At 30.6% G+C, this 14,451-nt stretch overlaps 1 protein-coding gene across 1 annotated transcript; it reads left to right on the top strand.

Moving 5' to 3' along the window:
• Positions 1-3,218: 3,218 nt before the first annotated feature.
• On the top strand, positions 3,219-7,900 carry LOC143252308 (xyloside xylosyltransferase 1-like). The gene is made up of 2 exons (XM_076504237.1): positions 3,219-3,857; positions 5,198-7,900. Exons 1-2 carry the CDS (start codon positions 3,378-3,380, stop codon positions 5,864-5,866), a joined length of 1,149 nt encoding a protein of 382 aa, XP_076360352.1. The 5' UTR covers positions 3,219-3,377; the 3' UTR covers positions 5,867-7,900.
• The last annotated feature ends 6,551 nt before the right edge of the window (positions 7,901-14,451 follow it).

The following is a 14,451-nucleotide window of genomic DNA, read 5'->3' as shown; positions in this document are numbered from 1 at the left end:
AACGAAATCTACTGATATTATGTTTCTCGGACAGTTCATAATCTTGAAGTGTCAAATGTTCTATTTTTACATAGAATTATATTTTTTTACATCTCATTCTCATGTACTTATCTTTTCAAACAATAATTTAGTTAATTTTTTAAAGCAAATGTTACTATGAATGTAACCAAAGTTGGGTGGCAGCAAGAAGTATCCTCACAAATAGTTTTTGTTCATTTAAATAAAAAGGTTTTGTTTATATAGCATGCTTCGACTTTGGAAGCAGCTTTTAACATAGGGAAATATTGTACCGGCTAAAATTTCATATGTTAAATAACACGTTGACTCCCTCTTTGTATTTAATGTAGCTTTTCACTGTTGATAAATTTGTGTATTTTTATTGTACTTTTAATTTACATTATGTTGAGAGAAAAAAAAGTACAGTTTCCTATCATTTGTTACAAACGAGATTTTATTTCACCCGTTCAAAATACTGTACTCCAGCTAATATACAGTTATAAAAAAAAACAGTTCAGTACGACGGTTTGAGGACTTGCTACCGTTTATTATATACATCTGTCTGGTGGCGCAGCAGTATTTCTGCGGACGTATACTGCACAGCCCTGTATGTAGCTTTGTGCTTGATAACCACCAACTGTTTATCATATTAAATTTTCTATTTTACCAACTTTTATCAACTTACTACGCTAAATTCCGGAGTTAGATTCCCTATGGTGGATACAGCAGATAGTGCAACTTTAAAATTGCTAAAGTATTTTTAACCCTAACAAGTCTGTATCTGGTTCGAGTTGTTGCCACATTATAAACTATGTGGCGTTAATTTTCTTACTTCATTCGAAAGAAAATGTTCAAAATCAATTAGTAGCATATTTCATCAGTAATGTGAAGCATGTTACAGCTAATTGATCTCATGGTGCGTTGCTGGTTGCCAATTCAGATTGAACTAGTCCTGTAAGGTGTGCTCGTTTGTTTGTTACACAAGAGCTATCTGTGCTTGTCGTCCCCAGTTTCAAACTGATAGATTAGAGGAAATACAACTAATCAAAAACACCAATAAGAAACTCCTGGACTACTATAACCGAAGAATGAGACTTGACCGTTACTCTTATAACACACTCACGGCATCAAAGTGCGTAGCGTGATTTTTGGTAACGGGACACGAAATATAGACCCTTTACAAGTGAGCTATCTTGTAAGGTTTACAGTAAACTTGAATTATTCAAAGAAAACTAACTCAATAAATTGTATTTACAATAAATTAAGTACTGTTCTAAGTAATATGTAGATCTGAGTTAGTTTCGTTACTTGACTCCAAAAAGAAAATTGATAACATTTTAAAAATACGAATAGATTACTCACTGTATTGGTATTGGATCAATTTAAAATCCCAAACCAAAAGTGATTGCTCTCTCCGCAACAAAGTCAATGATCGATTTGCTAAACATGCTCGCCCTCCCAGCCGTGGGGGTGTATAATGTGACGGTCAATCCCACTATTCGTTGGTAAAAGAGTAGCCCAAGAGTTGGCGGTGGGTGGTGATGACTAGCTGCCTTCCCTCTAGTCTTACACTGCTAAATTAGGGACGGCTAGCACAGATAGCCCTCGAGTAGCTTTGTGCGAAATTCCCAAACAAACAAACAAAATACAATGATCGATTTAGCTGAAAATTAGTTCAGTAGATTCATATTTATGATTTTCAAAATATTTTATATAAAAGAAAAACAAGATAAAGAGCTAGACTTGTTGAATTTAGTAAATGCACTTTTAAGTTGTTCACTATGACCAGGTGAAAAAAAAAAATGTTATAAGACAGTTCTGTGAAAAACTTCAGTAAATATGAATTCGACTAGTTAACCATGATTAAGTCAAAAATGTATTATATGACGGTTCATTGAAAATTGTCAGTAAAGGTGAATGTTCACAATAACCGAGCAAAAAAGGTGTTTTATGACCTTCTAATGGGTCTACAAATGCTCCTGCTACCACAACGACCTTATCTCTTAGTGCTTTTATAATTAACTCCAAAGATAAAGATTTACCCAAGTCTATCTGGCTGTTATATGATGTTATAAAGCTATTCCAATTTGCAGGGAGGGGAACATTTATATTTTCTATCACTCAAAGTACTGGCTTGATGTGTTTTGCTCAGGGCTGTATGACTTCAGTCGTTATGAAAGTAGTGTCATGTCGATTAAATACAACCTCAACTCTTTTATATACCATAACATAGTTTAGGACTTATTAATGAATTTCTGAAAAATTCTCAAAATGTATTTGCACTCCCAGTAACTCCAATGGAAATTATAATGGCTTATCGATCGATGACTAGGTAGTGTCGAATTTAAGATTAGGTGAGTCATACATCCTATGTAATTTTATATAGAATAAAAGTATCGATGGGCCTCCATTAAGATAATGAACTCTAGTGCTGAGTCCTCTCTAGCCCCTACCTAAACATGCTACTCTGACTATTCACGCCTGCTCGTTAGTGATATCAGTGCTTTGGGGACAAGCAACACCTGAAGTCAAGCCACCCACCAGCATAGATTTCTGTCCAACTGTTAATTTTTATTTAGAAACACCAGTATCACTTAATTACCCCTACAATGCTACAATCTCCCACAATTTCGAAAAAATTGGTCTTAATTTAGTTTACCCCACAACATTGCGGTTGCAATATTTGTAGTATGTTATTTTATCAGTAGGAATCCCCGTCCCACCAAACAGGCTCGCCCTTTCAGCCATGGGAGCGTTATAATGTGACGGTCATTCCCACTATTCGTTGGTAAAAGAGTAGCTCAAGAGTTAGCGGTGGATGGTGATGACTAGCCACCTTCCTTCTAGTCTTACACTGCTAAATTAGGAAGGGATAGCACAGATAGCCCTCGTGTAGCTTTGCGCGAAATTTAAACCAAACAAATAGTAGGATAAATATATTAAATACATTAGTTGGTAAAGCCGTGAAGACTGCGTAATGAATGGTTGCTTGACAGAGCATTTTTACCACCATGTGTTTTGCATCTACAATTTTAAACAAGGAGTATTAAAATATGACACAACTATTAATTTTAGAAATTTCTGTGTTTTAAGTATTTTATGCATTTTGTTTTGTCAAAGCGTAAGGTAAAGTCGGCAAATAAGGCAAAATATTTCAAAACAGTTATAAATTTACAGAGGTCGTTCAGTATTATAAAGAAAAATGTCCCAATGTTAGTTTTAGGGTTACGTTAGGAAAGATGGAGTAGGTAGTATAGGGAGAGATGCACCTGTTATAACAGGTTATGGATACTCTGTCATCTTTTCATCCGATATTTTCACAAAGGTTATTTTCCCTCCTATTTCTGCAAATATATACTCTAAAATAGAATGTTGTAGAAATGAACTTTTCAAAAATATTCAATTTGACATTTTTTCGTATACTTGCTTTGCTATGTTTATTTGGAACTCTTTATTTAATCCTCCAATCCGAAGCTGGATTTTTACCGAGGTTGCATGTGGGATTTCGTAAATTACAAACAAATAACATCAAAGAAATACCAGAAAAGGGAAAACCTGTGGATGGGAGTGAAAACCCTTCAGGAAGCCGTTTTTTATCATTTTGTTTTGAAGAAATTGGCTTTTCAAAGTCATGTTCTTACAGAAATGTCTCTTTACTTGATAACATTGAAATAGCTATGATACTTACAAGAGCTAACGAGATTCGTGGATTAAAAGAAAAGTTTTCTGTTTCTGTTTCTTCACTTTTTCGACATACGAATTCAACGTTAAGACTTCATCTTATATGTGATGAACACAGTAAAATTATTGCAAGAAAAGTCATTCAGAGCATAGGCAGTTTAGCAAATAATTTTGTGCAGGTAAGTAATTAATTAATATATCAGTATAAGATGTATTATTATTTTTACATATTTACTGGTTGGATATACTAATTATTATTCATACAATTTCATACAAATATGCTGTTGATATTTATATGTTAATGGAGAACAACTCCACAGAAACTTTTCCAGTAACAGACATTAACTTATTTGTGTTGACAGTTCTGGTGGTAGAATAAATAATTGTAGTAACTTTCTAAATCATCTGATTATACAACAGTTAGTCTAGGTAATAAATTTTTAAAGTATAATGGCTTAAGAGTAGCATTTGAAAAAGTTGAATAGTCCAATTCAGTAATTGTGTAAGCTTCTGCAAAGTTACTAACATTAGATATAAAAAAATGATATAATGAAGAGAAAGAAGTTAAAATGAACCTGAAACATTCAGGACTTAATTATTTATATATCCATGATAGAAATATGAATAAGACTGTCGTTTGTATAATGACTAAATCAATGTAGGCTTAACTAGCATTGTTTTGCTGTTGATGGTAAACAATTTTGTTTTCAATTTTATTTTTATACTGGAATTTGAGATTTTGGGATCTTGCATAAATACCTCAACCATTCTCACATTCAAACAATGCCTGGAATAATATTTTGCTATGGCATTTTAAGTTCCAGAATTCATATTTAGAAACAATTTTTTGCTGTATTGTGGTTTCACAGAGAAATTGGCCTCTAAATTCAGGATTTTTCACCATCAAGTAAATACACACACATATAGAGAGGGTGGGTGGGTAAGTCATGTGCCAGCATGGCTCCTGATAGTGAAAGCCAGCATGTTTGTGTAAGTAGAAAGTTCATTTCTGATCTCCATCAAAGTATCCATCAACCAGCCACTTCACCTTCTCAATGTGGAATTCTAACTATATTGTCAGCAGATGTAAGTATGTTTTGAAAGTTAACATTCTCCTAAAGTAAGGTTTGTGCAAAGGTTGGTGCAGGCATGATTTGTACATAAAGCATTTCTACAGAACATGAGTGTACCAAGATTGTACAAGATTGGAGGAACCACTCTATATCCAGAACAGGTATACTCTTCACCTGGAACTGTAAATGGATAATCAAAATGATCCTCTGTTGAGGTTGAACTAGTAAACAAAGTTGGGAAAAGTGAGTTTAAATTCTTGCCAGTTGTTCCTGGGTTATTTGAAAAAGCTGCCTCAGAATGCCCAGAGTGAGACCTTTGATCTGTGTGTGTGTGCCTCCATCTTGCAATGTCAGGTTGAATGTACTTTGAATTTATGAACAATAACACAATTTTGTTTTCCATAGTGTAATGAACCTTGGTTGTTGTTGTTGTTTTTTACTTTCAGGTTTACTTCTACCATGTGGATTATGTCATTAAGCCAGTTGAAAATGTGATTTCCTATCTTAAGCCCCACTTCACTTACAAACCTGGAGCCTATTATAGTGATAATTTATTTTTTCTCTCCATTGTTATCCACAGAGTGTTTTCACAAGAGAGACTCCTTATGATAGATGTAGATACCAAATTCAAGTCTGACGTGAGTGATCTCTATTCCCATTTTAAAAACTTCACATCTCAGACTATGATCGGATTAGCTTATGAACAGCAACCTGTGTATTACCACTTACTTCATGAATATCATCAAGCTCAGCCTGATTCTCTGGCTGGCATGCCTGAGCCAGCTGGTTCTCCAGGGTTCAATAGTGGTGTTTTGCTCTTAGAACTTCAGAATATGCGTAATTCTGATCTTTATCAAAAGCTTATACAAGAAACTGCTGTTAAAAAGTTGGTACAGAAGTACAAGTTCAAAGGGCATCTTGGTGATCAGGATTTGTATTCACTTTTAGGATTTGAACATAGAGAATTATTTCACATTCTTCCTTGTACTTGGAACAGACAGTTGTGTCATTGGTGGAAGGATCATGGATATGAGGATGTCTTTGAAAATTATAATAAATGTGATGGGGAAATCAGTCTATATCATGGTAACTGTAACAGTCATATTCCCGATTAATGTAATATAATTCTCTTAATCAAATATGGTCATAGTCATATTACAGTGTGTGTATACAAATATATATATATATATATATAGAGAGAGAGAGAGAGAGAGAGAGAGAATTTTCAAAAGTTATTCCAACAAAGTGCATTATATAAAGTAAAGAAATCTAAAGTGTAGTATATTTTAATAAGCAACCATTTTTGTGTGTTCTTTCAGTAATTAAGAAATCTTTGGTTTGTACATTAACTGTCTTCATACATGTGTACAGTATGTGGTTTTACATTTTTGTGTAACTTTACACCATTGTATATAGTTATTTGAAACCACACATATTCATAAGTCATGCATAAAAGTACCTTTTACAAAATTCACTTGGAAGTTGCTTTGTTTTCTAAACTTAAAATTATGATTTTTTCTAACTTCAGCTGTAAGTTTTGGACATATTACTGTTGTATTTTAGACTATTTTGATGTGGATATAACATAGTTAAATTGGAAATTTTCTGAAGGTATAAAGAAAATTTGTAGTTGTAGCATAATTAGTATACAAGTACTGTTGATCAGTGTGACATTTGCTTGTAAAACAATCTGCTACACTTAAGCAAAACTTCCAAACCACAGTTGTAAAATAGCAACTATTAATAGTGAAAATAGATGCTGATTTACTTATTGTGATGTTGAGTAACTAGATAAATATTCATAATTGATTCCAAGACTGAGTGAAGAGAACCTCTTAACATGTAACATTCTTGCATTGGTGGCTCTGCTTTAAATCTTGAAACTAGGACTTCACTAAGTTGATGGTGTGTCTGAAGTTCAGTTCAGAAACTGGACCTTCATTAAACAAAGTAATGGTGTGTCTACCAGTTAAGGTTTCTAGATCTTATGCACTGTATGTATTAAAGATACTATTATTTGACAATTAATTATGATTTATATCTGTTGTAGTTTGTTTATTTAATTAATTTAGTATCTTTCAGTGCAAATGAAAATATATGAAATCTAAGACAAATAGAACATCGAAATAAATACATTACAGATACACAAGTAACATAAAGTGCAAAATATTTGTTTTATAGTGAATGATACATTAGCATTTTGAAGTTTTGTGGTTTTCTATCAGTTATAAACCTAGCTTCTTTTGTATGTGGCAACTTTGAATTTATGATGATGAAAAGATGAAATGTTTGAAAGATAATGGGCCTAAACTTACATTTCGTACCTGTTTTAGAAATTTTTGAATTAAATATTTCTTACATTAAAGAAATAAATATTAAAGCTAAATAATTTCATTTTACAATTTTTGAAAATTGTTTTTCATTTGATTCACTAATGTTTTGCTTTAATCAGGCAGTAACAATTACTATCTGTTATGCAGTAATGATTCTGTTTTCATAAATTATAGGAACTTGTTTGTAAATTAGGATGCTTAATTTTCAAATGTTCAGAAAAATTATTTTGAAAATTTAACTGACCTGAAGGTGTGAGTGTATTTCTCTTCAGGATCAACTAACATTTTTTTAGATTTTACATAAATTTTTGTGAAGTACCTTTTTCTTTATAATAATTGAATATTAAAATTTCATCACAAATAACTTTTGATAAATGTACGTGCAGTGTGTTAAAAATGTTTCTGTTATCCAAGTTGTATATGAATCAGAGGAACTGCTCATCCTAGAATGTGTGATTTACAACCTAATAGCAGAATGACATTATTGCATCAAAGTTAATATATATTTGCTCAAATTTTTAGTTGAATAAAATAATATAATGATTGTTTTAAGAAACTCGGAACCTTGACAGATAGATGTATGAATACTTAAATCTTTCCTTCTTATTTGGGATAGTACAAAAATTGAGACAGTTTTCCAGAGATGGAAAAAAACATGCCTTACTCTGTGTACCTCAGTTGTATATTTGACTATTCCTTGTTTCTCGTACTTGGTCATACTCTTTGTTAAGTACTCAATGGAAATCGTAGCCAGAAATATACTGAGGAATACTGGTAATCAGGGGATGTTTACTGTTTTAACCAACCTCAACCACTCAAGAATTATGCTTGCTACAAATCTAGATCAGATTTTGACTCATGGTTAAAACAATTTCAGAACTGATGCCTTGAGCCTTAACAGTTGGTATAATGTTTGATATTTTTCAAAACATTTGGATTTATATAAAAATATAGCTTGATCACACCTTTCTTTTTACTTTTTATCATCTTGATGGATTTGTAAAATAATTTTACCCTTTGTTGTAAGTCCATTTTCAAGGTTATGTGTTTTAAACTAAAACAACTAATTTTGAATATCTATGAAAATAAATATTTGTTTTCAACAGATTCTTGAGTGAAACAATCTGTCCCCCATATTATAAATTTATTTTTATAGTTTTACTTCAGAGTGTAACCTAATATTTGTAAATTTATCATTGCAGGTTTAAGACCTTTAAATTAACTTTATGAAAACACTTGGATAAACAGTAACTTTTTAAATATAAGAAACTGCATTACTGGAACTGAATGTAAATTTTGTGTTTAATTTTTTTTTTAATATGAATATTACTTTGCATATTTTTCAAAGACACTTCACACCTTAGTGGATATTATAGTAAGTCATTATGACTGAATATCAAAGTGAATGTGTATTGTACTTCATTGTATATATAATAAAATATTGCAGTATCCTGGTGTAAAATTAGTATGTATGGTGTAAGTGGAAGTGCCATACCACCTTTTGTTGTTTGAAGCTATGCAACATATTTCTTATGTCTATGTAAACCTGTACAACTGTTTTGAATATGTTGTAATTTACTGTAATTTACTTTTTTGTGTTTTTAAGCTTTGGAAAGAAGTACATTATTGTAATGTAACATTTTCCTGTAACTGTATTGAAAGGCAACTATATTGTTTATATGTTATTTTGAACATCTTAGGAACTTTTCTTATTTTCTTTGTATTAAGATGAAGTGATATAATTCACCTCAAAATTTGCAATAATTCTGTTTGGATGAGCACTGAAATCAAAATATAACAGTTTATCTGTACTGTACTCTGCATCTATTTATTTTTGAAGATACAAAAAATTAATTGTTAAATAATTTCAGAATCAAGTACAAGCTTTTATAGTTTTGATTTTAGTGTAGTAAGCAGTGCTATTGGTTGGTGTCTTCAGAGTGTTAGCACATAGTGCTTATCATTTTATATACATGGGTGTTTTTTGTGTTGGACACAACTGGTGTTTATAATTTCATAACTGTTTCGTTGGCTTTGTTGTGAGACAGTAAAAACTAGCTGGTAGTAAGGCATATCTGGTGTTAGTACCATATAGAAGTAATTTTAGAAATGCTACATAATGTTATATGATTGTTTTTAGTTTAGCAAGACAAAAATTGTAAATGTATAGCCAGCTACTACCTGTACATGTTTGCTTATTTTTTCGGTGCCAAGTATATAGCTGCCATACAAGTGCCATGACCGTTCATTTCTTTTCTAAACAATTTACATTTCTAAAGTTAAACCTATGTGAAATCTATTCTGTGTTAATTAAGCATACACTCATAATATCAGATATATGTGTGTAAGAGGAACTTCCAAAAAGCACTTGAAACTTTAGTTTTACAAACTCATAAAAGTTCTTGTCAACTAATTAAAAGACACATATGCCTAAGTAATGTATAAAATGATAAGATATACTAAACAAAAATTTGAATTTAACGTAACTTTATTAAAATGATAAACAAGTTACAAGGTTAACTGAAATAAAAAAGAAGTTATCTCAAATGTGAATCTTGATTGAAAAAGTTAAAAATATGGTAAAAATAATAATTTTTATCTAGAGAAATATTTGAGTGTATATGGATGTGAAAGTCTAAGATATGGGAGAGTATTTTTAAGGTTGTTTATTGAAATATAAAAGTACAGTGGCTATTAGGTATTCATTATGAAAAGAGTAGGATGTGACATACCTCTACAGAGTAGCATTTTCATTGGATAAAATTGAAGGTAAAAAGTGAAGATGTTACATGATAAACCATACATGAAGGAGAAAAATTAAATTCTTTTTAAAAACAATATTATTTTTATTGATTGTTTTTATAAGCAGACATTTGATAAAGTAACATCTATTTAGTACTGTTTGTTATTATAAACAAGTTTTATTAATTTCCAATTAATTTGAAATATGGTAGTATAATTAACTTCCTTTTTTATAGCCTTAATTTTTTTCTTTGAAATCATTAAGTCCAATATTTAGAAAATAGGTATTTTGTGATTATCTAGTTTGTTTTTCAGTAGTTAATGCAATATATGATGTACTGTAGGATACTATGTAACTATACATTATAGGCATAATAGGTAGTTTAGTGAACATTTTTGTTTTGTGACAAACATCTTGCATTAATATAAATCCCTCAAGTTTTATCTGTATTTTGTGTTTGTTTTCACATTTCCTCCAAGGTGGCATTCATAACATAAAAATATATTTTATTGATCATATAATTATTTTAACATTTTGTTTGTATTGTAGAATTTTATTTATGTTTTAATGAAATAGCATCTCAGGTCATAAACTGTGTCAAAAATACATGTACTTTTCATGGACTTCTATGTACAATGCAAGTGTTTTATTGTATAGCATCAAGAATGAGAGACCTATTAACAATACATTTATGAATAAAAATGTATTTTCAATGTTTTTACTTGTACTATACAATAATCAAAGATTTTTTTCTTTAATTTAGAAGCACATCCCAGTTTATCAATATATCACTTTTAACCTGTTTTATGGCAGATAAAAACAGAACATGATTCTTTGTGATGAAAAAAAGGTTCAACCACTCTTTAACTTAAACAAGCTTGCATTTATACATTTCAGTCAGCAGTCATTAATAGCTTCAAATGATGTTTAGTGTAGTTCAGATGAACAGCTTTTGTTGACCAGAAGTAAGTAATAGATGCAGAAACAGATGTACGGGTAAAAATACGGACAAACTAAGTTTCATGCACTGAGTAAACTAGTTATAAAAAAACAAAAGTCTAAGGCATATGCATGAAAAACACATCTGGTAGAAACAATGCATTTTATAGGAGGAGAAGAGAAAGAATGGTGAAGTAAAAAATAGCTTGATAGAAATTGAATTTAGTTGTTGATTTATATGCTTTCTACCATTTCTAAGCTGTGTCTCAAAGCAGGTTTCTTAAATATTTTATCTTGCTTACCTTGTGACATTTCCAGAGACTTTACAATTTTTACAGTTATTATATACCTCGATGAATGTTATAAGAAAGTAACTTACAGTAGTCATGAGAACCAGGGTTACAGTAAAATATCTTGTTCATAATGAAGTTTCTTCTGTAATTAACAACTAGAAACTTCCATAACATCACAGTTTTGAGTTGTTAATTTGTATTCAATGTAATTCATCACTGTGAATATTAGAATTTTTTAACAGTAATTTTCAATTAAAATTTTTCAATAATTTTATAATGCCACAATTCAGAGGGCTTTATTTAACTATGAGATTTACAGTTTAGTGTTTTGATGTTTGCAATGTACCTGATGCTGCCAAATTTTATTGTAGTCTTTATATATGAATCAACATAATGTAATCTATATCCGAGACTTGAGTTAGTAGGTTTTGTTTTTGTGAGTGAACAACTTTTAAAAAAAATTACTTATTTGCTAGGTACTTGATAGTCGTAGAATACAACGTTTCATTTTTCTTTGGCAACCATGTTTATATTTGTATATAAAAGGTAATTTTTCCTTAAGAAGTAGCATATAAGTATATGATATTGTATAAAACTTTTTATTGTAACTCAAGTTTTAAGTGTTGTGTGCACTTACTAACGTTTAATCATTTATAGTTTATCTTTAGTGCTTGTAAGTACATGTAATTATATACTTAGATTAATTAATGCTATGCATAATTACTTACTGATTACTGTTCTTGTCTTCACAGTAAATAGTTTTATATTTCTCAATTAAGATACAAGGCAGTGCCCAACCTTGTACATATTGTGTTGTATATTTTAATCCAATTGATTTGCTAATAATCATCTTGGTGAGCTTTTTGTTGTTGTTGGGTCTTTGTGTTAATTAAGGATCATAACTACAGTGGTAAGTTTCCATTTCACCTGATTTTCTTAACATTTCGTTGATGAAGATGTAATAAAGGCTTCACTATTCCATTTTGTTATGGATCTCATATTTACAGAAGTAAATTGTTACACTTGACTAAATTTAAGCTCTTGTCCACAAACAGTGGGAGAAAACAGAGGAAAATCCTTAAAAGTTGATTTGATAAATTGTTTTCTCTTGCACCACACTGTAAAATTAAAGTAGTTGCTATGTTTTTCCCTGCTCCTGTGATTAAATCTTTTCTGTTAGGTATCAGTAAATGGATAAATGAGAATACAAATTAGAAAGGTAATTTATGTAACTTTAGTACAAAAGTGTATCAGTGCCCAGAAAGCACAATCTGTGCAGCTGCAGTAGAAGCCAAGTTATGAAAAATAGTTCTTATTTGAAAATATAAAAGTGTGTAAACCACTGAATATTTCTTAAGACTGAGTTTGGTCTAAGCATATATAACTTAATAGACATGTCATAAAACAGGTAGTGTTCCACTCTGCTAAAGAAGTTGAAACTTTATCTTCTGAATAGAAGTTACGTTCATTTTTATTTCACTTATTTTGGGAAAGAATGTTTACGTATAAAAGCTGAGAGATTATTTTAAAATGTTAACCTAATGATCAAAACAAGTAAAAGTGCAGTGTAAAAAATAAGTTGGGATTTCACCACTAAATTTATGTGATTACTACAAAGCACAGATATCAAACTTTTTTTTGTATAAGATGGATGTTAACATAGTAAACGATTGAAAATATACAAGTTTGAAATAATAGTGAAAATATCCAGAAATCTACATATTTTGAGAGATACACTGCAATGCTTATATATATATATTGTTTGTAATGTATTCATTTGCAAAACTTAATTTGCTTTTTTGTGCAATATATTAGGTTATTTTCTTTTAAATAAATATGTACAAACAAAAATCGTGATGATTTTAGTGAATTTAAAATACTGAAACCTTAAAAAAAAAATGCATTTAAAGTGCATAGCAGTGGATTAAACTTTGTAATATGTTTTGTAACTTGAAAATAAAGTTTTCTTGGTGTGAAGGAGAATTGTTTTTCTCTTCCCTCTGACTCTTCTTTACTCAGTGTTGAGGTTGACTTTCAGTACACTAGAAAACAAAGTAGGGCTGCAGCATTTCACCTGCTAATGCAAAACAACCAAACAAAATTGCAGTTGTAAATACTAAACTATTTTGTTGATTATTGCCATAAAAAAGAAAAATATTTTAGGTTTAGATTAAAAAAAATCAAGTGGGGAGTGTTGGCAACTAATACATTTTCTTACACAAAGCTCTTCAGTTATGATAAAGGTCTTTTGGCATACTCAGAAATGGTCTAAGTATAGCAGTAAAGCAACTCAACTAAATGAACCCATATTTTAACTGTATGCATGAATAAGTAATTGTTTGTCACTGTTTGCAATAATTGTGAAAAATAAAAGGGAATTTAGGTTACATAATCTTAAACTTTTCACTGTACCCTACCTTGGTGATTTTGTTATTGTTAGAATAGAGAAAAAAACAGATAAAATACAAGGTTCTAGTTGAAAAAAAATGATATTTGTTTAGAAATGTGAAAAAGTTGAAAAACTTATTCTTTGTATAAAAAAAATTATACCTTTTACCCAGACTGACTCAGTAAAGGTCTTTTAAATGCACATACAAATACTTTTGTTTTTTACGTGTACAATAGATGTGCAACATTTTTAATGCTCTAAGCGTATATGTATACTTACATGGTTATTACAAGATTCGTCAGAATTACTTAACCAAATTTAAGAGTTAAGTATATTGTTGCGAGAATAAGACATAGTAAATGTTCATCATATATAATAAAATTTTGGTGATGATCTGCCAAATTATTCACACATGTAAAATTTCATATACACCTGTTGTAGGTTTCTTATGAAAATATTTCTAACCAAATACCAGTTTAATACATCTCACTCACTATATGCTGATTTTTTTTTCTTTCAGTCTTATAACACTAACTGTTGTGTTGCACAAGATTTACAACAGACAGCACCAACTGTATATATGAGTATTGGTAACTGCTTTCATTAACTGTTTAATTTTCAATATTCTTGAAGTTCAAATTTTCAAGAAAAATGAAAGACAAATTAATCTTCATTCCTTTTTAAATGGTAAATTTTTGCTGGAAAGTTGCTCTTTAAAATAATTAGTTTGGTTTGTTTTGAATTTGACACAGTTACCCAAGGGCTCTCTGCACTAGCTATCCATAATTTAGCAGGGTAATACAAGAGGGAAGGCAGCTAGTTACCACCACCCACTGCCAATTCTTGGACTACTCTTACCAGTGAATAGTGGGATTGACCCTCACATGATAACACTCCCACAGCTGATAGGACAAGGATATTTGGTGTGATGGGGATTTGAACCTGCAACCCTTGGATTAATCACCTGGCCTTGTAATTAGGAAGATCATAGTATTGAACAAAA

The sequence above is a fragment of the Tachypleus tridentatus genome, chromosome 6, assembly GCF_004210375.1.
Source record: "Tachypleus tridentatus isolate NWPU-2018 chromosome 6, ASM421037v1, whole genome shotgun sequence".
In the NCBI taxonomy this organism is placed as follows: domain Eukaryota; kingdom Metazoa; phylum Arthropoda; class Merostomata; order Xiphosura; family Limulidae; genus Tachypleus; species Tachypleus tridentatus.
Note: the sequence above shows the minus strand (reverse complement) of the source record. Positions and strands in the feature narration are given on the sequence as shown.

Bases quoted from the DNA above. Each gene is read 5' to 3' on its own strand.
- LOC143252308 (XM_076504237.1), top strand. From the start codon at position 3,378: ATGAACTTTTCAAAAATATTCAATTTGACATTTTTTCGTATACTTGCT. The intron at 3,858-5,197 runs GTAAGTAATTAA...TTTTACTTTCAG, and splicing joins TAGCAAATAATTTTGTGCAG to GTTTACTTCTACCATGTGGA.